The sequence below is a fragment of the Rosa chinensis genome, chromosome 3 (assembly GCF_002994745.2).
Source record: "Rosa chinensis cultivar Old Blush chromosome 3, RchiOBHm-V2, whole genome shotgun sequence".
Classification (NCBI taxonomy): domain Eukaryota; kingdom Viridiplantae; phylum Streptophyta; class Magnoliopsida; order Rosales; family Rosaceae; genus Rosa; species Rosa chinensis.
The window spans coordinates 20112443-20139532 of record NC_037090.1 but is presented as its reverse complement, the minus strand read 5'-3'; the positions used below and the strand labels follow the sequence as shown (position 1 = coordinate 20139532).

General features: G+C 37.7%; 1 protein-coding gene, 2 long non-coding RNA genes and 3 other non-coding genes across 6 annotated transcripts in view; all 6 read left to right on the top strand.

Annotated features, from left to right (window-relative positions):
• The window catches only part of LOC112192948 (ubiquitin-60S ribosomal protein L40), a 72195-nt gene extending 69191 nt beyond the window's left edge, over positions 1–3004 (top strand). Inside the window, exons 4-7 of the mRNA XM_040516241.1 lie at positions 690–889; positions 974–1076; positions 2606–2672; positions 2782–3004. Coding sequence (XP_040372175.1) covers positions 690–889; positions 974–1076; positions 2606–2672; positions 2782–2808 — 397 coding nt within the window. The 3' untranslated portion in view covers positions 2809–3004. The remainder of the gene's footprint in view (positions 1–689; positions 890–973; positions 1077–2605; positions 2673–2781) is intronic.
• LOC112195609 lies at positions 1177–1278 on the top strand. Its single transcript, XR_002934663.1, has one exon. It is a non-coding gene; the product is annotated as a small nucleolar RNA snoR99 (small nucleolar RNA).
• LOC112195608 lies at positions 1502–1603 on the top strand. The gene has a single exon (XR_002934662.1). It is a non-coding gene; the product is annotated as a small nucleolar RNA snoR99 (small nucleolar RNA).
• LOC112195623 lies at positions 2086–2235 on the top strand. The gene has a single exon (XR_002934680.1). It is a non-coding gene; the product is annotated as a small nucleolar RNA snoR145 (small nucleolar RNA).
• A 12477-nt stretch (positions 3005–15481) lies between the features above and the next one.
• Positions 15482–18208, top strand: LOC112191793. Its single transcript, XR_002933135.2, has 7 exons — positions 15482–15911; positions 16018–16205; positions 16826–16893; positions 17628–17715; positions 17822–17858; positions 17996–18034; positions 18114–18208. It is a non-coding gene; the product is annotated as an uncharacterized LOC112191793 (long non-coding RNA).
• Positions 18209–18291: 83 nt separating this feature from the next.
• On the top strand, positions 18292–21285 carry LOC121052034. Its single transcript, XR_005807818.1, has 3 exons — positions 18292–18411; positions 20750–21000; positions 21092–21285. It is a non-coding gene; the product is annotated as an uncharacterized LOC121052034 (long non-coding RNA).
• Positions 21286–27090: the final 5805 nt, after the last annotated feature.

Here is a 27090-nt window from a genome sequence, read left to right as displayed (position 1 = left end):
CATTAAAATCAAACCATTCAAATAAAACCGAAATCAACTCCACACTCTAGAAAGAACTCAAGTCCCTCAATGGACAATAAAAGAAAGAATCAACCCGAACTCTCTTTTAAAAACATGTGTACTTATGGGCCTCAAGTGACCCAACGCGTCACCCCCATGCAGTACAATGACAGACAGACTAGAGCTCTAACTGAATCGTAACCCGTCACCCGATTAGGGTTATGGCATCCAATACACTTGTCTCAATCGTAACCCATCACTGCCTAGGGTTATGGCATCCGATACACTCGCCTTAATCGTAGCCCGTCACTCGCTTAGGGTTATGGCATCCGATACACTCGACTCAATTGTAGCCCGTCATCCGCCTAGGTGTTTTTGTGTTTATATTTGAAAATCTAAAAATATTTATGTAGCAAGTCATGTATCATTTTGAACACAAATTTAAAACCGAAATTATGAAGATAAAAAAAGTATGGACTACTTTTCCAAAAAAAAAAAAAAAAATGGAATAAAGTTAAAACTTCAATTTCAAGTTAGTAGACCCAATCCAATACTCTCCATTGTGGGCCGAGAACTAGCGCCCAGAGTTTACATAAACGATTTGTGAAGTATGACCGTATGAGAAATGCAACCCTAGCCAAAGCTTATAAAACCCGGAGGATCGCATTTGAGGCTCCCACAAACAAGAGCCGCCGCAAGATGCAGATTTTCGTGAAAACCCTAACGGGGAAGACCATCACTCTCGAGGTCGAGAGCAGCGACACCATCGACAATGTCAAGGCCAAGATCCAAGACAAGGAAGGCATTCCTCCGGACCAGCAGCGTTTGATTTTCGCCGGAAAGCAGCTCGAAGACGGCCGCACCTTGGCCGACTACAACATCCAGAAAGGTCTGTCCGCCTTCTCTTTCACTTTGCTTCTGCGTTTCTGAATTTGATTTCGAAACTGATTGGATTGGTTTTTGTGGCTTCCAGAGTCGACTCTTCATCTGGTGCTGAGGCTCCGTGGAGGTATCATCGAGCCTTCCTTGATGGCCTTGGCTCGCAAGTACAATCAGGAGAAGATGATTTGCAGAAAGTGAGGCTCTTTTTTCCTAATTGAATCTGTTTATTTGTGTTTAGGGTTTTGGCTTGAGAAAAACTGAGGGGACACTTACTTAGCCTCCTTTGCTGTTAATGTGCAATTGATGTTATACTTGTCCCAACAAGAAATTCCCATTCTATTAACTTTGTCAGCTGGGCTTCATTACTTGCAGTTGATTTTCATGAATGGAACATTGTGTTGTTTTTGAAATGTTAGCTTTAGCTAGATTGGTACTTACTTTGGTTGAAACTCTGAATGATCACATTGTTTGCTAGATATCTGTTTGAGCTAATTTATCGTGTTGTAATGTGCTTGAACTTGATGTGGCTATTGACTCTGCTAAATTGTTGATTGGTATTTTAGCTTTGTACGATTAGTCGTACCTGGTGGGACAATTACTTAGCCTACTTGCTTCTCAATTGCAATTGGGGTTATGCTTGTCCCCACATCAATTTTTCATTCTATTAACTTTGTCAGCTGGACTTTATTACCTGCAGCTGATTTTCATGAATGGAATATCGTCTTTTTTTATTTATGTTGAAAAAGTGTGAATGTTGCTTCTAGATCATGATAGTTACCACTTCTTGTTTGTAGTTAAATAGATCTAGATACTCAAGTTTTTGTGGATTAGTCTGATTTGATGGATGTTTTAATGTCTTGCTTACATTCATGTGATGTTTGAGAATCATATGATGCGATGATGATAATATAGATGAGAAATACTCAATTGATTGCTGTTGCAAGATGAATATCTAAATCTATGGTTCGTATTCACTGAGCATCATTGCAGCTTTTCTTATGTCTGTTTCTATGATATCTTTTTAAATCGAGGGACCTATGGAGGCAGTGTATAAAACAGTGCGCTTTCATCCAAGTTTGCCTTCGAATATTGTGCTGAAAGCAGATCGCCCGAAACCCAGTTTCATCGATGGGTGTCGGTTTTTATTTCTGGATCAATGTTTCTACATCAGATATTTTCTTTTCTTTATTGAAATTAGGTTTTATGCGAAGGTCCCAGCGGAGGGGAAGCTACTCTTTAATTGAGGCCTCTCTAACATTTGAAAACAAACCTTCGCATAATCACTTGCCAAATCGTACTACTCTCAGAGTTCTGTTTCTTTTCTGAGTGTCTTGAACCCTTGGCTACATTTTTCCATTATGCACAAAAGTTCCAACCTATCAAGATTTGTTAGTGCATTTGAACTCCAAAGGGGCAATAGATTCCTTTTTTGTTAGTTTTAAATGGAATTACGGCTTTCATTTGGTATTTGTCGGTTCTTTTTATATATGTTAATCTTCATTCATGTTGAGTTCCATCTGAGAATCTATTGCTGTGCTTTTTCTACAATCTCTGTTTCTGTTGCATTTTGTATGCTGTTGTAGATAATTGTGTGCTGCCAGTTAGCCTGTGTTTTGATGATGCGGATTTTGGTGTAATGGGGCCTCAATACTTATCTTTGTATTGTGTAATATGAGCAGTTTCTGTTGCCAACTCCTAATTTTTTGTTCTTGTGGCCTTTCAGATGTTATGCTCGTCTACACCCAAGGGCTGTCAACTGTAGGAAGAAGAAGTGTGGCCACAGCAATCAGGTAAAATTTTATAACTTATTGTTGCGGAACCCGATTGAAGAAATTGCAGTGGACAACTTAGGATCTTTTTGAGGAGAACTGAAAGTGTTTTTTTTTTGGTTTCTTGCAGTTGAGGCCAAAGAAGAAGATCAAGTAAAACTGCTCGAAGGTCTAGGCTTGAGTTTGAAGTTTATATTTTGGTTCTACCTTTTTTGATAAATCAGAATTTGCTTTGTCCAATAGTGGAATCATTGTAGTTTATATTAACCCTACTGGATTTGGGATGAATTTCATGTTTGATAATATTCTACCATAAACACTTTGACAAATTTTTACGGTTCTTTATTTTGTCACTTGATCATCATCAAGACCTTTATCTTGGACAAATTCTGGTAGCCTTATACGTGTCACATTTATTTACATTCGTCTCCCATCGACTGCAACGATTCATGCCAGCTAGTTGCCTTTGTACGCTCGACTTGCCCCTCTTGCTTGTAGTACTTCGCCTTTGCTTCATGAGGTTACTCCTGGAATCCTTCATGCCAGCTAGCTGCCTTTCTACACTCGCCTTTCCCCTCTTGCTTGTAGTACTTTGCCTCTGCCTCATGAGGTTGCTCATGGAACGCCTTTGATGGCGTCCGTCTCTTCCAGTATCAAAATGAGTACGGTGATTTGAGTACTTGAAAGAAACCCCACGTTTTCGCAGCTAGAGTTATTTGAGCGATGACTGTAGGTTGGTGGGAGTTGATTTGAGTATGGTCGCAAATGGATATGGTGGCGGTGTGTGATGATGAGGATTTGAGATCGGAGAGGGTTTCAGAGTCATGGACATAGAATAGAGGGAATCGTTAACTCGATCTTTGACTCATCGGAGAGGATTTTACTTCCTTCATTCAGTTGTATCCCGAATTTTCATCAATGGTTGCCATTTTGACAAAACATGCAAATGACCGGTCGGGAATGCGCTCGGTTTTCAACGTTTTCTTGGTGCAAGAACATGATTGATCATTGATCATGTGCATGTGTGGTGTAAAAGAGATGAGAGAATGCTTGTCCTCAATAGGAAAAGGAAATGTGCGCAAGCCGCATGCGTGCAATTTCATCGGATAGAGTAACTAGAGTCGGTAGTATTTCAGTACCAGTACGTTCATGTAGTTAGGCCTGACAATTCAGCCCATGACCCGTTAACCACCCATTAACCGCCCGCTAAAAACCCATTTATTTCCGTCCGATAACTTAACGTGTTAATGGGCTGCCAATCCGTTAACAACCCGTTAGTTAACGGGCGGAAACGGGTTGCCCGACGGAACCCATCGAACCCGGTTAGAAGAGGAAAAAAAAAAAAAAGAGTTTTTTTTTTTTTTTGGAGAATTGTGAGCCCAATATGTATTAACTTTTGATAGTTCGATTTAATGAAAATCAACAATGAAAAAGAGTTTTAATGGGTAATGGATTGGAAGAGGGTTTAAAAAAAATAAATTTTTTTTTTTTTTGGAGAAAAGTTTTAATAGATAATGAGTGTGAAAAAGAGTTTAAAAAAATGCAAAAAAAATAAATAAATAAATTCATTTTTATGTTAACGGGTCTTAACGGGTTTCAATGGCTAATTTATTGTTAACAAGTATTAACGGGTTTTAGTGAGTAATTAATTAGAAAATAATTTTTTTTTAAAATAAAATAAATAAAAACCTTAGCGGTCTTAACGGGTTCCAACGGGTAACCCGCGAACCCATCGGGCTCAACCTGTTATAACCCGTTATCTTAACGGGTTATAACGGGTTGAACCCGTTAAGACCGCCAACCCGTTAATTCCGCCCGTAACCCGCCCGTGACCGCACTGTTGCCAGGCCTACATGTAGTCCCAATTGGATTTCTTTCCAAGCATTAGATTATTTTCAACTTGAATTTAGGATTAAATGAATAAGTGAAATCCATCTAATAACTTTGGTTAATATAGGTAAAATAGCCAAATTACCCCTTGACTTTTCTATGGTTGCTGATTTACCGCATGATATTTCAATTTTGATTATTTACACCCTCACTATTCTAATTGTTGCCGATTTACACATTACTATTAACTTTTAGACTTTCCATCCAATTTCTCCGTTAACTTGGTTAGCACGTGAATTGTATTTTCGTCACGTGTAGTTGAAAAGACGAAGATGAGTTTATAACAATAGTTCTGAGCATCTCTTTGTCTTCATCTTTATACACTGTTTTACAACCTCACCAAAACAAAAAGAAAAAAAAGAAAAACATCAGTGCCTAACAAGAAGTTTTTGTTGTGTTGCCCACCAGACATTATCGAACCGTACCTCCAATTATCATTTGATAATCGAGTATTTAAACTGGGTAGTAAAAATAATATTGATTTGATACGCAAGCGGCCTAACAACACTTCCAACATGATCAGTTACATTATAGGCCCAAAAAAAATTGCATTTATATTTAGTAGCCATATCGATCGTTCAAGGATGTTCATCCATCATTAGATTGTCTTGCATGAGCCATGAAGACATATACTAGTTAGTAAAAGAGATCTCTTATCTAAGAGGTAGAAAAAGAAAAAAAAAACAAAAAAAAACAAAGTAATACCTAGTTAATGGAATCAAATTAGCTTTACCTACAAGTGGTCGTTTAAAAGATGAAAATGCCCCTTATGTGCTAACCAAGTTAACGGAGTCATTGGATGGAAAGTCTATAAGTTAAAGGTAGGTTGTAAATAGGCAACGGTTAGAAAAGTGAGGGAGTGAATAATCAAAATTGAAATGTCAGGAGATAAATCGACATCTATGAGAAAGTCGGGGGTTAATTTGGCTATTTTGCCTAATATATACAAGACGCCAAACACACTATGGGTCTGGATAATTACGTGAACAGTTATTTCACATAATGTAGAGAAATCAACTCCTCCTTTTTTTTTTTTGGTTAAATTTCTTTTATTTTATTTTGTAAATTGGTCTTTTTGTCATTCTCGAATATTTCAGTTCAGAGGTTTTTTTTTTTTTAATATTTGAAGGATATTTTCGTTAAAAAAAAATAATTCTATTTGGGTTGATAAACTGTTTTATCTTTTTTTGAATCAAGCCCCAAGGGCGAAATAATATATTCATCACCAGCCAGAATAGGTCGTTACATAATCTTTCGCTTCCATTTATAGATAGACAAGAAGATAGTGTTAGTACCCACGGTGGTACATAGAAAAAAACATACTCATTATACATTCAAATATGTAGAGGTAGCGGGGATCCTTAATTGGTAATTCGCCGGAGGTGCTAGAGATGTAGGTTCCTAATACAAAGAAATTATTGTAATTAGACAAAAAGTCAAAAACATAGGGTTGGGCCAAGGGCCAAAGCCCTAGCCCAATTAAAGGCACAATAGGGTAGCCCAAAGAGGATAAGCCCAAAACCACAAGGCCCACCAGGATTTGGAGCAGGCTCAAACATCATCTCCCTTGTGCAAATGCCCGTGCAGCGCTGTCCGCTCCCACCACCAGTCCGCTATAGCTTGCCACGCGGGCCCGACCCAGCATACAATGCCCACTACTTGGCCTCGCTGCGTACCCCTCCTGAAACAAAAGCCACTGCCCGGATCATCCAGATTCTCACCATCGCACAGCTCCTTAGAACTACGCTACCGCTCAATCCATCAAAACCACGCTGCCGCTCAGATCTGTAGAGCCCACGCTAGATGCCACCATCCCTGCACAACGTGATCACATCTAGAGATTTCGTCTAGTAACTCACCCTGCCCCGTCCAACACCTTGAACCCGAAGCCTCTCCTTCTGAACTCTCCACGCAAATAGCGTTCAACACCCATCCGACAACGGCCCAATAGCGGAGAGGCAAACCCTCACCTATCTCGAGAGCCACCAGACGAGCAGAAGTTCTCAAAACCTCGACATAGGGCACTCCAGGTTTTTTGGAGCTCTTCAAAGACAAAGAGCTATATTATAATGCTATACAAACTCTCTTATCTTAATAATAGTATATATATATATATATATATATATATATTTTTTTTTTTCTTTTCAAACTGATAATATTACAGTTGAGATTACATGTATATTTAGTGTGCTTCACTTCTGTTTGACGCTATGACTTGCCAGAACTAAATCAGATTTGAGAGCGGGGCACTTTCAATCATTGCTCTTTGTCGCCTAATATTAGGGCATATATATCCAAGCAGTTGGGTTAACTAGCAACAAGTCATATGCATAATACGATCTTCATATCTAGAAGAGTTTTGGTGCCTGTTGTTGATTGCGACGTGTTACTTGTCGTCCCCCTGTTATAGATTGATCAAGATTAATTTTTACGGTGCTCAGAAATAGGAGGAGGGTATTTGAGGATTCAATGACATTTTTCGTAATTATAAATTTAAGTTTCTTGGTGCTTTTACTTCTTGACATGACCTGCCCCGAATTTCACCTTGAAATCTGAGGTGGCCCTGCGGGGCCCACTTTAGAAATAACTCTACTGAAAATTCAACAGAGTCACCTCTAAAATGGACTAGCCAAAACCTGTAGAAGACACATTTACACTTCTAACAAACAACCTTATTCTCCTGGAGGCACCGTACTCCCCAATTCACATCAAACTCCACAACACAACGCAAGTCTCAACTTAAGAATATTTAGCCCACAGGGTATTAGAGCAATTTAATACATAAGGTATACAAGAAAATAAAGTAAAAAGGTAAAGGACCGATAAATCCTACAATGCGGAAGCAGTAACAACTATGCCTCAACTTCTAGTACACCCGACCTCAACTAATCTAGCCTACAAACTGGGCATTTGAAACCGAAGGGCATAGAAGAAAGTATTGAAAAATACGTTAGTGTGAGTGGACAAAAATAAATAATCAAGATAATTTAAATGAAATACTTTAATTCTTTCCCACGTAATTAAACTTAAAAACTGCGATGCATGCAACATTTAGAAAATATTTTCTTTTAAATCAGAAATCTCGTAAAACAACCAGCCCTCTTTGTTAAATATAAAAACATAATGTTTGGGGAAGATGTATGTCACCATACAACAAAGGAGCCTCCCAGGCTCTATGCTCAACTGCAACTCACAAACACAAAGTAAGTGAGGATGACGCCTATACAAAACACTCAAATGTAACCCATGTGAGGAGGAGCCTACATAAAGCAACCCAAGTAGGGTGAAAGAAAACATTGCCAAAACCGAAAGCTGAAATCCATAAAGCTTCCTCAAATCTCGCAAATAAAAGCACAAGTATGGCTCCCAAACGTACTCGAAAAATCTCAAGAATAAATCAATTAAATTCAATGACATGTCCCACATGCCAAAATATTCTCGAATCTATAACAAATAAGCGAGATTAAATTATAAATTGTAAATCATAAACAATAACCCAAAGCTGAAATCATCGCTAAAGCATTCCCAATCCCAAAACTGAAAGCTGATAAATAATTGAGAAATATAAATCCATTGAAAATCCCATTTTCAAAAATCTTTCAAAAATTTCAAAATCGAAAATAAAAATATAATATTTAATTCCAGAAACCACCTTGAAAAATAATTCGTCTAACATAAATCATAAATCCAAATAATAAACCAAAATAAAATCCGAAACTAAAATCATAATCCAAACTCAAATCCGTATTCCAAAGCACATCATAAGCTCAATGAATGATATGATAATTAAATAAATCGCTAATTCGAAAGAATATAAATGCATGCATAAATTAAAATCAAATTCTACTTGCAGTACGATTTAGGCGGTCACGCATACGAGTTTCTTCGTCGAGCAGTATTTCGGTACGTAGCCATATACACAATTATAACTCGTAAACGACGATTCCCAAATAAATACGATTTTAAAACAAAACCCGAAAACCCCTTGCACAAATAATTCGTCGAATATCTGAAATCACATCAGAATCAACCCAAACTTCTTTCGCCAATTTAATTTTTCTATCATCTTAATGAGAATTGAAGACGATCCAACGTCATATCTTCTCGAATCACAACCTGAAAATTCAAAAACTTCATAAATTCCCAATCAATACCAAACTTCCTCCAATTTCCACCAAACTCATATGTCACGCCTTGATTTTTAAAAATAACTAAAAATCAATATAATCTCAGAATTATACATGCGTGATGGTTCAGCCATCAATACAAAATACCTGAAAAACTTTTTCCTTTTAGACCAATTACATACTGATGCCCTGAACCCACTATGTCAATATAGACCCGCTCCATAGAGTCATATATTACATAAGTTTACAAATTAAGTTACCACAACAAAATAAAACGTAAATGCTCCTTGGAGCTTACTACATAACAGGAGTCTTATCAACGATAAAGTCACAAAATTGACTTCCTACCATAAAGCTGCAAATACACAATCTCAGCTTCAGCCATGATTATCCTGACCTGCAAGATTAACCCCTACACCATTGAAAAGTGCACCGGGTTGCCACATAACAAACCCGGTGAGTGTATGAAAGCTTGTATGAGGTATCCAAATACAAAAAACCAACAACTCACACCAATCACGACCCACGCATTGGTTCATTTCCTCGAAGGAGATGCATATGTCACTCCGTGACAAAAATCATATTATTTACTCAACAAACTAAACATGAAACCCAAAGTTCTCCATGGATAATAAAAGAAAGAATACTCTCGAGACTCTCTTTCAAACCTGTACTTATGAGTCCCAAGTAACCTCAACTATTACTCCCCATAAGATACAATTAAACCTAGAAGACTAACTAGAGCTCTAACTGATCGTAACCAATAACCCGGCCACAGGCTTGGTTCTCGATAACATGCCTTGGTCACATTCGTGACTCCTGATCCTCTACCCTCAAGTCTTTGGATCCTCGATATAAATACCAAAATATTAAATGAGTAGCACTGGACCCAAATGTTACCAAATCTAAAATAAAAGATTCCCTGTAATTGAACCCCATCAATGACTCCCGGTACAAAGACCAACATTTAAATAAGTCGCCCAAGACCTAAAATGTTCCCCAAATCTCAACAGTTTTCAAAACAATAGAAACTAACACTTCCCACAATATATTGTTTCTTGAAAAGCCGCATCCCAAAACAATATAATGAACACACCAAAAAATATTGTTTCATTACAACAAATCCACTAACACATATATATTTCACGAAAAAAAAAAAAAATATATATATATATATATATAGGTAGTCATTCACTCACAAATGCCAATAATGCCAACTATAGTTTGCAGTTAAATAAAAAACTCCCAAAACGATAGGGAAAATCTGTTCGTAAATGAACATTGTGAGATTACTCACCTCGAAATTTCTGCTATGTCTACACACAACTAGATAACTTACAGAATGCACTCTGTCATGCACCTAAAGAAAGTACGGTTTCAATTTAGTACACAAATCACAAAGCGATTAAAGTTTGAATCACTTATTTAAACTAAAACCCAAAAGTAACGCCAATTGAAGCGAGACCTCATCCGAGATCATCCAAAATCTTCAGAACACTTCTAGGATTGATATATCAAAACAATAAGTCGATCCAATTGTCGGATCTTCATAGATCAAAAATCGAGATAGTCAAAATTACGGAAAAACCCTAACATAATCAAACGATCTCCAAATGCTACAAATCATATATCAAAACTCTTGTATCGACGAGTAGATGATAACATGACAAACAACTGCGTACCCCTCCCCCCCCCCCCCCCCCCCCAAAGGAGGCCGGACGTGCCGCCACAGGGTGCTGCACGTGCATCGCACCCGCCGCTGTGCCAAACTCAAAACCAACAACTGTCAAAAATGGATTTTAAACAATGAGGATCAACTCTAATACCTGGGACTTGAGCTAATTCGGCCTAGATCGCTGCCGCAAGCCGAAATACACAGTTCACAGTGAGTTGCAGCTCCATACCGAAAATCGATCAAACCCACTACCAAGGATCGAAAGAGGAGACTTCCACGAGCAAAACAAGACCGACTTCGCGCCCAGCCGTCGGAGGAGGAGTAAGTTCTGATCGCGTCCACCGCAACCAAGCTTCACCACTTCGCTGCTCTGCCTTGGTGAGAATCGGCGTAAGAGTCCACCGTAGGGAGGATCAGAAGGAGGAGAGGAAGCGGTTTGGGTCGGTGCCGTCGTCTGCCGTTGCCGGAGGAGTGAGTTTCAGCCAGGTTAAGAAAATGAGTATGGGTCAGGTCAAGGGTTTCGAAGAGAGAGAATGGAGCATCTGGAAATTTCTGGAACAGTACCAAAATGGAAATTTTCGGAAAGTGTGAACTATTTCCAAAAATTTCCCAATTTATACAAAAATTTATGAAAATAGAAATAACTTCCGTTGACCATAACTTTCTCATACGATTTCCTACTTACGTGTTTCACATGTCCACGAACTCGTATCGACGCGCTCTACAACTTTCATGAAGGAAATTTTTAGAGAAAGCTAACAAATAAAAGGTCAACCTTCGTGCCCCCCTAAAACTATGTGTTTCGAATAATTATTTATCCGAAAATAATTCCAAATCACGAATAACATACGAACAAGGCATAACAACAATAATTCATATAATTGGTCCATTATTAATTGCAAGAATTAAATAACGAAAATCTAGGTCATCACATCATATCTACAAGTCCTTAACAAGAAGCTCAACCCAACAGACCAAAGCAGGCCGTAAGAAACGGCTTGACGCGCCCCCACACTCCGCCACACACAAGCAACCGGTTTGAACCCTGAATTGGGTCACCAAATTATATCAATATGATTCACTCATCATCCTCAAAAACTTTCTCAATTATGACATTGATCAATTTTAAATGTATAGGGCAGAATTTACCTCGAACTCAAAATCCTCAAAATTGCTCAAATCTTCGATTTGATTGGCTTGGACTGAATTGCAAGAGATTTAGTTGGTTAGGACTATGAAGGAAGGGGCTTCAAAGCCCAGGCGGTGGTGTGGTCGAACACAGTCAGAAAATAGGTAATTTGCCGGAAAATAAAAAATGGGCCTATCGTAGTTCTTGGCTTGCTGCGAATTGTACCGCCACAATCGCAGTACGCCTCCACCACAGGGAGGAAGAGGAAGTTCAAATGGGACCGGTTCATAGCCAGAGGTGGCTAGAAACTCCGCCGACGAGGCAGGGAAGTTTCTCCAGTCTGCTTTCTCTGTCTCTGTCTCTTTCTCTGTCTCTGATTTTCAGAAATGGAAATCTCACAAAATGGCAAGTCTTCTCTTTGAGAACATCCACTTATATCTACATGAGCCCAAAAAATTACAAAATTTTCGTACGAAAGTCCTTTACAACTTCCATGAAAAAACTTTTCTCAAAAACAGAGCCAAGCAAAAAATCAACTTTTAAAACTCCTAAAAAGTCTGAAACAAAGGTAAAAGTAAAAATTGTTGTCGTTTTCAGTCTAAATGATCAATAAACTGATAACTTGAGATCTGGGACATATCACTTCTAATCTTGATATTTCTAGTTCTATTGCAGCGGAAGTAATTGCTATCATCACAACTATAGAGCTTGCGTAGGCTCACGATTGGAAACACATTTGGTTATTGATTTTTCTATTATACTTGATTATATTAGTTCTCCTTTGCTTGTGTCCAACTTCGAATTTGTTGCTTAAATTGCTCATACAAAATCTTGCAAATGAACTTTAAGTCATATATTAAAGAAGGGAATATAAGGTAATAGATGCTTTAACTGATCATGGAACATCTTTATAAAAACAAGTATGGTGGAATGTGCCTCCCCTTTATATCTTGTCGCATTATGTTAATTATGTTTTGAGCTTTCCTTAGTTTGGGTTTCGTTAACTCATTTGTTTATACTTGTTACTTGAAGGGGATTTAATTAGATCCCCTCCTTTGTTATTCACCTTGTGTTTTTTATTCATAAATTGAAATAGTGTCTTCTCCCACTAGTACAAAAATTGAATCAGACGACGGCTAAAAACTGTCGTCTGATACGGAGCTGACTGTTGTATATCTCGCTGCCGTATGATGAAACATGATTTAGAGAACCGTCGTCTGAAGAACTCGGTATCCATGTCGACTGCATTAACTATTGTGTGAACGTTACTCAGACAACAGGCAACTTAAAAACCCGTTGTGTGATTGTGATTCAAAAGTCATTTTTTTTATAACCGTTATGTTACTGTTATTCACACAACAGTTTTTTCATAGCGTCCGTGATCTTTTTTGCATTCAGACGACAACTTGAATTTTGAGGCTATTGTAAATGTTGTGTACATATGACAGTTTTGTGTGATTATTATTGTAGTAAAAGAATGATTCAATGCATTATATATGCTGGAAGCGGAATCAAAAATGACCAAATTAACAGTAACTAATCAATATATAGAAGAAATTGTTATAATCCACATCATGCACCAAAATGGATTGTGCAAAGGTAATCTTTTATCCACAAAAGAAGTACATCTAATAGTACTCTCCTAGCAATATACATCTAGAAATTTACATAAAAGAGTAGCTTTGCAAGCTTTGCTGCTCTCATGGCCTCATTGGAGTCTAGCTTTGGAAGCTTCCAAGCACTAATTCTATAGGAGCTTTTTGCTCTCTTTTTGTAGGACCTTTTTGCACTTGCTTTCATTTAGCTTGCTCGTTGTGCTATGAGAATCTGTAATATCAACACAGAAAAACCAAAGTTAGCTTAATAAGCTAATATCCAGTATGCAAGATAGATAAGAAATTGCACATATAGTCAACAGAATATGCAAGTAGATAACAATAAGGCATTAAACCTCAACCAATAGTAATCATTAGTCCTCTGTCTAAGGTAATACAAAACTGATGCTATATGAAACATGAAGCAGCAATAAACCAAATTTCTTCCAAGTATAAAAGAAATTTATACTATTCTGGTCCTAAGCATATACAAACACCTATGTTATACTATATATATATATATATATAAAATACATATATATGTTATATATATTATTAGAGAGCAGAGAACTATATATAGAAATCTCTGTCAATATCAAAGTCACTATAGCATGTACTCTAGAGATAGGATTCTCGGAAAAAAATTTAGATTGGAAGTTTGGGCCATGTCTACCTCAAGCAATCTACTATGAACTGTCGCACAACAGGATGGTTGCAATTGAATGTGTTACCACACCTTGAATAATTATAAAACTCTCCCTGCAAAGGAAAAAAAACAAAAAAAAAAGGACAATATATTTAGTTTGCATATATGTACAAAGACAATTGAACTAGATAAAAATGTTGTCTAAATACAGCCCTTTTAAATTTGGGGTTTGTCTCATATTAATTTGGCTTCCCTCTTTGGGGAGCTGGAGAAAAATAGTGGTGGGAAATGTCTCTCCTTTCTATCAAACGTATTAATCAAACCACAGTTTTATTGTATCTCATTGTATGATTAATACCTGTTAGGCAAAATTTTGGACTTTGAGATGGGATTTGGCACCACATACATGGTGGGAAAGTTGCCGCTCTATTTTTTTTGGGTCATATGGTTCTATCCTGAAACATCGTCTGAACTGATTCATAATTTCATATCAGATGACGGTTTTTACAAAAACGACGACAAAAACAAAAATCAATCAGACGGCAAAAAACTATAATGTGTCATCTGAGAGGTGTCGTCTGATTCAATTTTTGTACTAGTGTTGTTTGGTGGATGAGAACTCAAATGATACAAAATCTATTTCTAGGATCTATTTGAAGGGAACAATAATGAATCCTTATGGATTTCCCAATAACTAACACAAGTAATTAATATGGTCAATTATATATATATATTAATCAAATTAAATAGTAGCCTTAATGTAGTTAAATAATAGTGTATTTCATGATTTTTTCGTTTAAGGATATTTTAGATAATTTGAGTTGTTTAGTGTTGAGTTAAAAATTGCACAAATTGTAAAATGTCATCCAACGTAATTTCACTCGTATTCATAACAGAATAGAGTTTTAATTATTTCTGGTTCGACCCATTCAAGACAAAATGTTAACATTACAATCCCTTGTTACAAGGGAAACACCCTTTGATTCCATTTATAAAGAAATCAGTGTGTGGTTGTTTGTTTTTGCGGTTGCACCCAAAATTTTGGAATTGGTTGCCTACGTACCCGGGAGGGGATCAAGCCACTCGTAGTTCAAGAGTTCCGATGAGTGAATGACCCATTGGAAGGCTTGGATTTTTGGAATAGGAATAGTGTTTAGGATGCGGTTGCATCTAGATTATTTGATTCCAGATTACCTACATACCCTTGCGGCATCAAACCACATGTAGTTCGAGCATTTGGGATTTAAATGGGTAGATGACACATTTATTTTTAGATTTTTGTTTGGGTAATTTGTCAAGGTTTAAATCCGTTGAATTTGCTTTTGGGTAATTTGGGAATGATTTGATTTTTCTGGTGTTTGGGTGAATTTGACTAGTGGAGTCAGGGATTCGGATCGGCTGAATTTGACTGGTGGAATCAAGAATTCGATTTGAATTTGTGTTTGCATCTAGTGGGTCGCTAGATTGCCTATATACCCCGTAAATTAAAGGGATCAAACCATTGTAGTTCGCACTTTTTGTGGCTTTGAGCTTTCTTGGTTTTGTAACAAAAGGATTTTCATTTTGGGTTTCGAAGCATATTTCCACGAAACCGATGTTCGGGTGTTTTTTAAACTTGGACACCCATTGTGTTGAGCCTTGCCGAACTCTTCAAGTGGGCCCAAACTTAAGACGGGCTTTGCTTGCGAGTTATGTTGCTTGGTCTACATCCATTAAGGCCTTTTCAAAGTCTCAAAGTGATACATAGGCCCAGCTACTATTTTCTCTGTTCCACTTCTATTTTTTCTTCCACTTCTTTGTTCTTCTTTTTCTTTTCACTTCCGTTTATTTCTTCTACTGTCTTGGACAAAATCCAGAAGCAGAACGGAATGAAGGTGGACTTGAAGACTGAAATTGAATCAGAGATGGACCTGGAGATGGGTACGCAGGAGCTTCCACAAAGTAAATGGGAGATGGGGTTGTGTCTTTATTCTTGGCGAGAGACCTCTTAATTTGTCATTGGTGTTTCCTTAGGACAGCAACCCATTTGTAGGCCGAAGCGGTGCCATCTCAAAGTAGTAATTTAGAGCACCATCATCCAAAACATGCGATGGAATCACGGTGTGGGGATCGTTGTTTCTCATTGTTTCATTTGTAGAGCAGCACCATGAAAGGCCAAAGACAGTCTTCAGCAATTTCCTTGCCAGATTTTGGTGAAGGTAGTCTTCGTAAGCTTTGTCTTTTTTACTTTTGCTTCTTTCTTTCATTGATTATGGGACCATGATTTAATTAAACTTTTGTTTGTTTTGTTTTCTTTGCTTGTAGGCGCAATTAGATCACCAAGCTTCACCTTCTTGGCCTCCTCTTTCATGGCTTCAATAGTGCTCCTTCATCATGGAGAATAGATTTAGCTTTTTGCAGGCCTCAAGTTGAAGGAGAAAAAAATTAACTTCCTTATTGCTTATTTTGCAGGTGTCACAAGGAGGACACATAGATTATTGCGGACATTGAGAGTAAGTTTTGTTATCAGAACATTCACTTTCTTCTCTTTTTTGCTTTGTGCTTTTGTCAATTTCTGCAATTGTCTTGTTCACATTGATTTCATTTAATTGTGAACATGAAATCTGGAGCCACCGCCAAAAGATTCTTGCATGAATTCAAAGCTTTTGATAATTATTTCAAAGATTTTGGTATTACTGCACTCCACCTTTCCATTTTTTCTTATACCCTTAATTGAACTTTCAATCTTGATTAGGGAGCACACCACTGCCAAGCTTTCATTTAATCTTCAAACTTGATTAGAAAACCACCGCCAAGCTTTTCTTCTTTTTTGCTTTTCTATGGCGGCACCTCATCAAGCTTTTAACTTTGTTGTTTTGTGCAATTGTTAATTAAGCTTTTTGTTTTATGCATAGCTTAATTAAACTTTCCCACATGGCCTGCAATGCCACCATCACATTCATTCTTCTTTCTTTTCTTTTTGCTTTGTGCCATATTGCATATTCTTCAAACCAGAGCTTGTTAGCTTCTGGAATTGTTTTGTCGAACAATGTTCTTGGTTCTTTGTGAACGAGAAGACACACTGCACCCCATTGCAACTTTAGGACCTTGACAATACCCCTTTTGTATGCAGGTACAGAACAAGGACAACGTGCTGCAGTGTCATAAATTGTCGAAAGTTCCAGAGCCTTGATTCCGAAGGTGAATCCTTCGTTAATTTCTTTTAGTTTCTTTGCACCGCTTTTGTGTTATTTGAATTGGTGCTCTTGAAAAGAAAATATGGAATTTGGGGCAGGCTATTTGGCTGTGGTGGCACTACTAGAATTTTGCTCTTAGACATCACGACAATCACATCGGTGAGGAATTCACGTGATGTAAAAAAATGTCATTAACATCGATTCCTCAAATTCCGATTTATATGTATATAATTGACATCGTTTATTACTGTTGACCAATGTCTACACTTTGATTGAAAATTTTACAAAAACGCGGAAAGACTAAGTTAAAAACTTTCGGGTAGGCGGGGAACAAAATTTTCATTCCCCCACACTTTATTATTTTTCCTACTTTTATCTCACTCACTTTCATCGTTTTCTCTCTCGCTCTTGCCCGAAACTCAAGCCCTCTCCTCCTTCCTCTCCCGCCCTCTTAATTTCTACGGCCACCATCGCCTTCCTCTCCGCTCACTCCCGCTACTGTCTCTTTTTCCTTAACCACCTCCAACCCCTCATCGGCACTATCACCTCCACCCGCAAGCTCTCTCTCTCTCTCTATCTCTCTCTCAAGCTTTCTAGGATCTCAGAAGAGTTCAATCTGGCAAAGCACCCTCTACAATAGGTTTCAATCTAAATTAATCGCGTTAATGGTGAGTCACTGCGCCTGAATTCTTTATTTTCTGTTTGGGTCCTGAGAATTTTGTGGGTTTTCAATTTTAGGGTTTTAATTATAGATGGGTGGAGATTTGGGGATTCCTACGTTCCCTGAAGAAGACTGGGTGCCCAATATAATCACATGATAAAATGGGTAAGCTCACAACTAGTCTTTTGAAAAGACTCACTTTTTCTCCTCTAGCTTCGAATTTTCAATTTCTCCATTGTTAGGTTTCTGAAATTTGCTGGGTTTTAATCAGGTTGGTGAATCTGAACCTTTGAGCTGATCATCGAATGGTATTCCTTTTGAATTTGAATGTTGGCATCTAGGTTTTAATTCTCTTGGTTTGTTCTGATCTATTTGCTGCTTCATATTTTGTAGGCATGGTTTAAGTTGGGTTTCTTAACTTATCTTTTACTCTCATGGATATCAGGTAGCTGATTTGTATGTTGGTACCCGTGCAAGCCGAGAGGTAAACTGAACTTTCTTGTACATGTCACAAAGTTCATATATGGTTAGCGTTTGATAATATGATTTTCTTGCATTGTTAGTTCAAAGGCATGTCCCTCTTGGAGCATCTGTTGCTGATTTGTATGCAGGAGCAGGTGTTATCAGATTATCATTGGCTGCTACAAGAAAATGCAGGCAAGAATTTAAGATTTCTGTAAATGCACAGTATTAAAACTCAGAAGTCTCGAACTTTATAAAGTGAAATTCTAATTGTTTTCTAGGTCTGTGAGATGCATTGAGATTAACAAAGAATCAAAGCTATCCTTTGAGAAGGCGGCTGCCCGCCTGCCAAACATAGTAGATAGCAGCATCAGCTGGCATCATGCAGACACTTCTAAGGTTAATAACCCTGGGAAAGTTTATGATCATATATTTTATAAGCTAACAGTTAGAATTATGATCATAGATAATTTCAATCTCAATTCTTTGATTACTTTCTATTGATTTGCAGCTCTTCATATTCAAATACACGTCTGGATATCCTTTAGCCTCTCTTTGATTAAGCTCTGTTCTTATAGAAACCAATTGGAATAAGCTTTTATTTCTGTGATGTTGTTAACTCATACTCTGTTTCAATTTTATATTTCCAAATAGCTTGAGTTTTGACAAACTGAACTGATGCATGATCTTTGATAGTTTGTCTTTCAGTTCTCACTTTTCTTCAAAACTATATATGAGTTTGGATGTACTTATCAAATTGGACTATCACTTGTATAAATTATTTCAGAAACTACAGTTTCCAGACCCAGCGACCTGTTTCTGTAAAACTGTAATTTTCTGTTAATAATTTGAAGTTATTTTCTTCTGAGAATTTGTAGTGGACTTGTTAAAGAGTATTTGAGACTTAGAATCTCCAAAAAAAGATTTTTCTATAATTAGTTATGATTTTTCAAAGTTACAGGTCTGTTGCAGGAATTTCTGAAAACAGTATCACTGTCATGTTCTTTCTGTTTCTTTTAGTATCTTTTTATGTACAATCTTGCTTCAAGAAACCAGTACTTCAAAAGTAGGCATTCCCACCTTTCATATAAAACTAGCCTGCCTCCATTTGAAGTTCGTATGAAAGATTTATATCACGACAAATTTGGCTTTGTGCATTAGCATTTCTGCTGCACAGTTTTACTTTACAAATCAGATCTCAAATAACTATTTCTAGATGTTCAATGTGTGCTATAATCCAGTATTTCTATTGTATGATAAAGCAATTAGTTTTTTATTTATTTGGGGGGCTACAAGGTGATATCATTGTTGCAACCTTGGACCTTAAAAATGATGGGGTTCCTTGAAAAGGAAACCACTTGGGAATTTTAAAAATGTAGCTGCTTGTTCTATCATATTTTGGAGTGTTTTTACATTCTTCTTGTCTAATAATGTACATAAATATGATATTTATTGGTTCAGATCAGCCTTCTTTTGGCTATCAGTTAAGACATAGGAGAGGAAAATTAGAAACTACTCGTGTTTTGGCTGCTGTACTTATTTGACTTCTTTGGATACAATTTGTTTTTTGAGTTTGATCTTTTTGTTCATTTTTTTCCTTGCTGCATGTATTTGTTTTGTTTTATTTTCAAACTATATATAATCTATTTGTGACCTATAATTTAAAGTTTTATGTCTGCAGTCTTTGATTTGATTCAAAATTTTAAATTTTCATCATAAAGTTCACTAATATTCAAACCTCATATTGTTTCAGTAAGTCCTTCAGTCTGACAGGTTAACTAATTATATGTAATAATCTATAGCTTCATTAACTAACTATTCTACTGAATTGAAAAGCTTTTGTTGGTTCCTACTAAATACACTATATGCCATGAATTTAAGTTTTGATGAGTTTAGGAATCACAGGAGCTAGATTCATATATGCCTTTGTTGAAATTGTGATACGAGTTTGAAACAAATTTAAAACTTTTGTGTATCTTTTCTTCAAACAAAGCAACTAAAAACCAATGATCAAAAGACTATTACAGAGAAACTAACTTGGTGCAATAACATTCATACTGGGGACAAATTTGGCATCGCAAATCTGAGTCATACAAATTTTTTAGTTTTCATTAGTGAATTGCTAAATTTAAAGGAAATCTAAACTGTAAGTGAATGTGAGACTAGATCAGCAATGAAATTTATGTAATATCATAACTTCTCTCTCTCTCTTTGTTTTTTTTCCCTCTTCTTTTCAATATTACTGTAACAATTTGATTCAATTGATAATCTGTTTCCACAGTTGTACTTCATCACTTCAGTATAACTAAAATCTCCCCTTCTCATGATAAGTCCCAGTCCTATAATGATTTAAAGGTCTAATGCAAGTTATGAACATCCCTGTTACAATGTTTCTGTAATCAGAGTTTGGTTCTGATTTTATAATGGAACTGTTTAGATTTTGTTTATTGAATTTTGGAGTTTGATAATGGAGTGAGAATGGAGCAAAAATCATAGCAGAGAAAGCTTGATGAAATTAGTATTGATCTCTCAAATGCTTTTATTCTTTGTGTGAATAATCATTTGTTTTTCTTGTGGAGTTTAAATTCATTAAGTATACCTATTCGTTAAGTATACCTTCTTTGAAAACGACAAAAGAATCTGCTCAGTAAAATGGTTTTAGGTTCTATGTGTTTGTTTTGTTTTTTTTGGATGCTATTAGGAACTGTAAAAATCTGATTTGTTGTTTTTTGTGTAGTTGGGACTTGAAAGTTGCATATATTGAAGAAGTTGGGAAGACTAGGTTTGGGAATTTAAGGATTTTGCTAACCAACTCCAGCATCTTCCGCAGCTGCAACTGAAACAATCACCTTTCGAACAATCGGAGCACTTACTATTTTGAACAACCTCCAGCAGCAACTTTTGCTAGATTAACTTATAACCCTTTTGTAGAGCTAGCATTTTTGCACCAACTCCAGTTGAATGGACTTCAACTAAAAGGAAAAATATGTAAAAACTCTTTTCACTATTTCAATAATATGTAATAATTTCCCTTTTGTATGTCATTGTTCTAATTCATTGATAAAAACATATTCCGCAGCAAAGTGCGTTGGTAATTCATTAATAACGGTACATCCTGCAGCAAAGCGCGGGGAAGTTTTCTAGTATATACTATGAAGCAATCCGGATACTTGATGTTTCAAGAAAGGTTGTAGTTTTACTCAATTTATGATGTACTTAAGGAAATAAGATGTATTGATTCGATTTTGGGGTGGTTTGTATGTCCAAAATCTATTCACTGGCTGATGCTTTAAGATCGTGTATAATCAGATTGCTTGAATTAATGCAATGCCCCATATTTAAGAAGCGATGTTAAAAAAACTAATGGACGTCAATGTAAACTATAGGGAACGATGTCTAGTATCAATATGGACTTCAATTTACAATTTGGAAAACGATGTATAGCATCAATATGGACATCGATTTATAATTTGGAAAACGATGTATAGCATCAATATGGACATCGATTTACAATTTGGGAAACGATGTCTAGAATCAAAATGGACATCGATTTACAATTTGGGAAACGATGTCTAATATTATTATAGACATCGTTGTTAACCTAAAACCTGATGTAATATAGTAAAATGGACATCACTTTATAAAAGGAAACGATGTTTATTATAATATTGCACATTGTTCATACAATACTAAGGAATGTAGATTGAATCTTAAATAGTAGGATATATGGAAAATATGCGTGAACCTCACAAATGGCAGGCAAAACGAAAAAAATCCGATGTCTGATACCATATAAGACATTGTTTCTAATATGAGTAACGATGTTAAAATGAATACTTCTGCTATTGGACCTATACTTCATTAAGCATTAAATGCCAAAATATGAAGATTTAACAATATCTAAACACACTAATATGTCATCGTAATAACGGTTTTACATCGGTTCCATAAGCTTGATGTCTATTGTTGAACTGGACATCAATTTTTGACCGATGTCTTTTTGTTCGTGATTTTTAACATCACCCACTAAGACAACGGATGGTTTTTTTTTTTAACATCGGTTTCTGGCCGATGTCTAAGGCAAAAATCCTAGTAGTGTGGTTGACAGAGGGTGAATTGGCGCTTTGGAAAGAAGATATGAAATTTGGGGCAGGCTGTTTGGCTATGATGGTTGACAGAGAGCTGGGATGGTTATGGCCCTTTGTTGCCGTTTAGCACCATCGTCAACCCCAGCAGCTTTGTATTTGCTTTGTTGCTGCTGAGAGCGAGTTCGGTGAAGCATCGTAGCTATGAAAGCTTTGGGAGACAGATCTCGATGACGATAAGGCACCCTAAGGCAAGCCGTGCTGGAGCTCAACGACAATATCGTCACCCTAAGGCACGCCGTGTCGGAACATATATGATATACCGTAGGGTATCTATCGCTGGAGGCCTGCATCATTTGAGGACAGAGGACAGCAAAGGAAAGGTGCAGATCGGTGAAAGGCTCACCTCCTCTTTCTTGCTTTCTTCCTCTCTTTGGCTGCTGTAACTCCGCTTCTTCATGCTCCTCCTCACGCTGCTATGCTCCTCTCCTCTTTGGTGGCTCTTCATGTGGTCCTTATATACTGCACTAGAGATGAGTTTGGCTTGTGTACAACATTGAAAGTTTTAGAGTTCAACTTGAAGTGAAATAGCTGGACATCGTATCCTCTTTCTCTTTTGACGTCAAGGTTGTAACTTCTTTTTTTAATCGCATTGCTGGCAAGACTTCTAATAAACCTAGAAGTCCAATGCTTTACGAGCTTGACAATTGTACTTCTTCACAATCTTTTGTCTTTTGCCATAGAAATGCACTAGACATCAATCTCGTTGTAATTGGATATATGAATTTTTTCGGTTTCAACATGTAGTAAGTAGACACGAGAACTGCAAAACCCTAAAGCGACTCTAGTAGTCGCTCTCATCAAAACCCCAAACCCTAACCTATCTAGCCTATCCTTCAAGACCGTGCATCCTCTACCATCGCAAGCATGACGATTATTGATGATGTTACGGCAAGCTTTGCCACTTCTCTAGCCCTAGCGGGCTCGGAAGTTGTGGACATCTCACATTTGAATGGCACAGGAAGCAAACCAACTTCTCAGGCTTTCCTTCTGGCCAAACCTCTGACGAAAAAACACTTTGGCACCGCAGATCTCCAACGTCATTTTCAATGTATTTAGGTACTCGATAGAGGATTCAAGGTGCAAGATCGCACACATGGGCGGTATGTTTTTTCTTTTGATTAGAAAAAAGATCGCAACAAAGCGCTTCGGGGAGGGCCATGGTACTTTCATCGTTCCCCTGTTCTGCTGCAGCAATATGATGGCTTCGAGGATCTGCTTGCAGTCACAATGAACTTGCTCTTCTTCTGGGTTAAAATTACAGGTATTCCTCCTGCCCTAGAGGAGAAAAAAATCATTATGAATGTTGCATCTCTTGCTGGAAAATATCTGGATTTTGATCAAAAGCTATTTGATAACAAAGGCCTTATTAGGGTTCATGTTACGCATGCTCTCTCGCACCCTTTCTTTCTGAAACGTGTGTTGAAAATCATCCCGGGTGTTGTGGAAGAAATTACATATTTCTTTGAGAACTTACATGGCATGTGCAAGGCATGCAATCGTATTTTCCATGAACAGGATATATGCCCTCATGGAGATGTACAGGTCCGGCAAGCCAATGTTAATGAACCAGTTACAACTGGGACTACTCTGACCTCCTAGTTCCCTGGATTCAATGATCTTCATATTCAACATGGTGTCTTCAAGTTTCATGGAATGCAAACACCTATTCTGCCTCCAATTGCTCGAAATTTGTTTGGTACTCCAACTGTGCACTGCGTCGTCCCATTATGTTGAGATGTGAAGATTTAAGGCCTACTGAAGAGAACAACGCCCTAGCATTAGTCCCAGTGGTAACTGAACCAGCTACTACAAAAAGAGGCCGACCTACATCGCCCTACACATCTCCAAAAAAGTTGAAAATTCAGTTTGGTGCAAGTGACACTGCATCCAGTTCATCTATGCTACCAAAGAAGCTAAAAGTCCTGGAATTTCATACTAAATTCTCTGCTAAGTATTTGGGATTGATTGAAGCTCTAGGAGGTGTCCTAATACCCAAGGAAGATCTACACCCAAAGGAAGCCATTCCACTGGTCAAGGTGGAACAGAGGAAGAAGAAAGGAAGACCTTTGGGCTCAAAAAATAAAAATCCTCCCAAGACAAAAAAAGGTTTCTGCTGAAGATGTGCTTCAGGTGATTTGCCCTAGCAAACCTCCTAGCCCTAGTGTTAAGGGCAAGGAGAAAGTTTAGTTTCGTTTTCTTTTGAACTTTGCCTATTTACTTGTCTTTGGTAACATAGTTTATAGGCTTTCTTGAATAAGTGAGCATGGGTACCGTCAAATGATCGGACCTAATCTATGTATCGATGTGGTTTACCACAAACTATTTATCTACCCATAGATGGTAGAGGGAGGATATGTAATGGCCCTTTCTGGCCTGAGTTTAATATATCGACATGATATTCTTCAAAAATAATAATAATAATAATTTGAGTTGTGGTATTTAGTAAAATATTAGAATGAGAAATTAAGTGGTAGGTGCATTGAGTAAGGAGTGTGTATTAAGTAATTAAGGGTGTGTATTTTATTTTTATTTTTAGAATGACTAAACTTTTATTTAAATAAGATAAAGATTACACCATATAGGAATAATCGGTGGTGGAAAATTCCCAACTCTCTTCCCTACTAGAACGAGTAACGAGTCTATCATCATCGATGACATCCGCGAGCCAAGAGGGCCCAACCCCTAACCAACTATGATGCCCATTCAACCAGGCTACAAACTGAGCAACACCACGAGCAGCACCATTAGCCACCCTAGAAACATGATGAACACTTCCGAATACTAGCATACCCTATCAGGAGTTTAATCTTCTCTTCTAGCACTCCTTCCACTGCCAAACAATCCTCCTCCCTGTTTATCAAATTAACAGCCTCCAAACAATCGGTTTCCACCATCTCAGGCCTCCAACCATGCTCTACCATCATCTCAGGCCCCAGGATCAATGCCTATAGCTCAGCAACACAAGGCTTAAGCGGCTTTGAAGCCTTTCTGATAAAGTAATTTGGGGTTCACATCCAAAATCAATTGGCAATGGATAGAGTGGCCAAAACCCTTATAAATTCATAGGCAATGTCCCGTTTTTCCCATGTGGGAGTATATATTCTCAACAGGCCCCCACACGTATGGCGAATTTTCCAGCCATACATGTGGACAACTTTGGGTGACGTAGAGCCCGTGTGGCCGCAAGTCATACACACGTGGGATAACCCGCTCTGATACCATGATAAAGTAATCTGGGGTTCACATCCAAAACTAATTGACAATGGATAGAGTGGCTAAAACTCTTATAAACTCATAGACAATGTCCTATTTTTTCTATGTAAGATGTATATATTCTCAACACGTTCACCCACCACAAGTAGCAGTTCACCATCACTTCCCCTTATAACACACCCCACACCAACCTGATTTCCATTATCAAGGAGGGAAAAAAATACAAACAGTACCCAAACTATGACCGACTCCGAATTTCTGTACCCAAGTTTCCAAAACTATCACTTTGGTACCTGAAGTTCGGACCCCGACCTAACTTTAGTACCTAAAACACTGTTGGCCGTTACAGAATTAGTCAACTGTTAAACTTTGAGGGATATTCTCGTCCTTTCACTAGATTTCTTCTTCTTCCTCTAGCTCTCTTAATTTTCTTCTTCCTCCCAACTCTCCCATCATCTTCTCCAGACCATTGCCAAAAGAATGAAATCCAGAATCCTCTCTCAATTTTATTTTTTTTCTTCTGATGATTTCAACAGACCTACCCTCTCTCTTTTGGGTCTCTATGCTCAGCTCTCAAACCTTGAGCACCACTGCCATCAGTTGGAGGAACACTTTCCTCCATGCCGCTTGAATTTATAGCTTTGGAATGAGGACCTTCTGGTGTTCGCAATTGAGACCGAAATCGGCACCTCTCAAACTTCCACATTTAAGCTGATCAAAACCCAAAATTTCTCACAATCCACTTCATATCTCCCCTAAAATCAACCGACCCAAAAACAATCAGCCCCAAAGCAAACAATCAGAGCTAATAAAAACACTATCTTCCCCCAGATTTCTTCTTGCAAACCCCTTTTTTACACGCAACGACGAAAACAAGAGCAGAAAACAAAACGGAATTAAGTGTGAAGAAAGTGATTGTGAGAAAAATTAGAGGAAAACAGAAAAGAGGTTGTCGAGGTCTCTCGATCGGCTCTGTTAGAGCTTAGACTCCACCACTGCTGATTGCTACTTCTTTGGGTGTCAGAAAGTGATTTTTGCTATTAATTCACCATTTCACCATCGTTAATGGGTTTATGGTAGGCTCCACCGTTGTTGATTGTTTCTGGGTTTCTGGATTTGAATGGGGACGAGAGAGAGAGAGAGGGTTGTCTGGGTTAGAATTTTGGATTTTGCTTTCCTGGATAAATTTGATAAACTTTTATTAGGTTAGGGAGTTTACTGAAGCTATAAGACGAGAAGAGAAGACGCCTGTATTTGGACGGTCTGTAGAAGCCCCTAAAGTTCTTGCAGATATTGTGGAGTCTGTGGCTGGTGCTATTTATTTTGACTTGAATTTTGATCTGGAACTACTTTGGATGGTACTTGCGTACTTGAGCTTCTTTTATATACACAAATATTAGTTTCAAAGCCTTGGAATTGGGTTTGAAAAAAAAAAGAATCTTTGTATGAGGACGAGAGAGGGGGGGGGGGGGTTATATATCTGAGAGAGAGAGGGTTGTCTGGGTTTAAATGAGGACGAGAGAGAGAGGGGGAGGGGGGTTATATATCTGAGAGAGAGAGGTTATAGAGAGAGAGAGAGAGAGAGAGGGTTGTCTGGGTTTAAATGAGGACGAGAGAGAGAGGGGGGGGGGGGGGTTATATATCTGAGAGAGAGAGAGGGTTGTCTGGGTTTAAATGAGGACGAGAGAGAGAGAGGGGGGGGGGGGGTTATATATCT